A 2,500-nucleotide genomic window follows, 5' to 3' on the forward strand; every position below is an offset into this window, starting at 1 on the left:
GTATGTGTTAAAGTAAAATGTACATTTTTGTTTTATTCTATAACCTACTGGCAACATTCCTACCAAATTTCAAATAAAAATATTGTCATTTAGATCATTTATTTGCAGAAAAATGACAATTGGTCAAAATAGCAAAAAAGATGCAGTGTCTTCAGATCTCGAATAATGCAAAGAAAACAAGCTCATATTCATTTTTAAACTACACAATACTAATGCTTTAACTTAGGAAGAGTTCAGAAATCAATATTTGGTGGAATAACCTTGATTTAAAATCACAACTTTCATGTGTCTTGGCATGCTCTCCACCAGTCTTTCACATTGCCATTAGGTGACTTTATGCTACTCCTGGCGCAAGAATTCAAGCAGCTCGGCTTCTTTTCATGGCTTGTGACCATCCATCTTCCTCTTGATCACATTTCAGAGTTTTTTTTATGGGATTCAGGTCTCGAAATTGGGCTGGCCATGACAGGGTCCTGATCTGGTGATACTCCATCCACACCTTTACTGGCCTGGCTGTGTGGCATGGAGCATTGCCCTGCTGGAAAAAACACTTCTCAGAGTTGGGGAACATTGTCAGAGCAAGGGGAAGCAATTTTTTCTTCCGGGACAACGTTGTACTTTGCCTGGCTGAGGTTTGTAAAAGACCATAAGGATTGAACCAAAGCGGACTGGAGGGTCTCCTAGTTCGTCTTCTCTGATGAGTCCAATTTCACAGTAGGTGCAAGACTCTGTGGCTTGTAGGCCTCTTCAGGTCTCCGTCTAACCATCAGACGACCATGTGTTGGGCAAAGCTGAAAATTGGACTCATCAGAGAAGACGAACTAGGAGACCCTCCAGTCCGCTTTGGTTCAATCCTTATGGTCTTTTACAAACCTCAGCCAGGCAAAGTACAACGTTGTCCCGGAAGAAAAACTTGCTTCCTTTTGCTCTGACAATGTTCCCCAACTCTGAGAAGTGTTTTTTCCAGCAGGGCAATGCTCCATGCCACACAGCCAGGCCAGTAAAGGTGTGGATGGAGTATCACCAGATCAGGACCCTGTCATGGCCAGCCCAATTTCGAGACCTGAATCCCATAAAAAAACTCTGAAATGTGATCAAGAGGAAGATGGATGGTCACAAGCCATGAAAAGAAGCCGAGCTGCTTGAATTCTTGCGCCAGGAGTAGCATAAAGTCACCTAACGGCAATGTGAAAGACTGGTGGAGAGCATGCCAAGACACATGAAAGTTGTGATTTTAAATCAAGGTTATTCCACCAAATATTGATTTCTGAACTCTTCCTAACTTAAAGCATTAGTATTGTGTAGTTTAAAAATGAATATGAGCTTGTTTTCTTTGCGTTATTCGAGATCTGAAGACACTGCATCTTTTTTGCTATTTTGACCAATTGTCATTTTTCTGCAAATAAATGATCTAAATGACAATATTTTTATTTGAAATTTGGTAGGAATGTTGCCAGTAGGTTATAGAATAAAACAAAAATGTACATTTTACTTTAACACATACCAATAAATAGTAAAACCAGAGAAACTGATAATTTTGAAGTGGTCTCTTAATTTTTTCCGCGGCTGTATTTGTGTGTGTGTGTGTCATTTATATATGCGTGTGTGTGTGTGATTTATTTATATTTGTTTTTGTGTGCGTGTGTATGTGTGTGTGTGTGTGTGTGATTTATATATATATTTGTGTGTGTGTGTGTCATTTATATGTGCGTGTGTGTGTGTGTTTTGTGTGTATATTTCCTATTCTGTCAGCTTTGTGTTGTTTACCTTGTTTGTTTATCTTTATGTTTGTCTTATTGTTTATCTTTTTGTTTATCTTGTTTGTGTTGTTGTTTATCTCAGAGCGCTTCTCCCAGCAGCTCTTCCCGAAGGCCTCCGCTGGTGACCAGATCCTTCCCATCATGCAACAGAGGAGCTTTCCCAGGTGTGTCCCTCTCTGTGTCTGTGTGTGTGTGTGTGTGTGTGTGTGTGTCTCTCTCTGTGTGTCTCTGTGTGTCTCTGTGTGTGTGTGTGTGTCTCTCTGTGTGTGTGTGTCTCTGTGTGTGTGTGTGTGTCTGTGTGTGTGTGTGTGTGTCTCTCTCTCTGTGTCTGTGTGTCTCTCTGTGTCTCTCTGTGTGTGTCTCTCTGTGTGTGTGTCTGTCTCTCAGTGTCTCTCTGTGTGTCTCTCTGTGTGTGTCTCTGTGTGTGTCTCTGTGTGTGTCTCTGTGTCTGTGTGTGTCTGTCTCTCTGTGTGTGTCTCTGTGTGTGTCTCTGTGTCTGTGTGTGTCTGTCTCTCTGTGTGTGTCTCTGTGTCTCTCTGTGTGTCTCTCTGTGTGTGTGTCTGTGTGTGTGTGTGTGTGTGTGTGTGTGTGTGTGTGTGTGTGTGTGTGTGTGTGTGTGTCTATGGGTATGCGCATGAGTGTGTATATAAGCATGAGTGTGTGATTGAATACTTGTGTGTTTGTGAGTAATATGTGTGTGTTTGTGAGTCTGTGTTTGCGTGTGCTTATGAGTGCGCCCC

General features: G+C 41.8%; 1 protein-coding gene across 1 annotated transcript in view; it reads left to right on the forward strand.

Moving 5' to 3' along the window:
• Window positions 1–2,500, forward strand: part of nox4 (NADPH oxidase 4) — a gene marked incomplete at both ends in the record, with an annotated part of 18,288 nt that overhangs the window by 10,805 nt on the left and 4,983 nt on the right. Inside the window, one exon of the mRNA XM_080844496.1 lies at window positions 1,843–1,924. Within this exon, the coding sequence (XP_080700622.1) occupies window positions 1,843–1,924 (82 nt within the window). The remainder of the gene's footprint in view (window positions 1–1,842; window positions 1,925–2,500) is intronic.

This window comes from Sprattus sprattus (genome assembly GCF_963457725.1).
Source record: "Sprattus sprattus genome assembly, chromosome: 9".
In the NCBI taxonomy this organism is placed as follows: domain Eukaryota; kingdom Metazoa; phylum Chordata; class Actinopteri; order Clupeiformes; family Clupeidae; genus Sprattus; species Sprattus sprattus.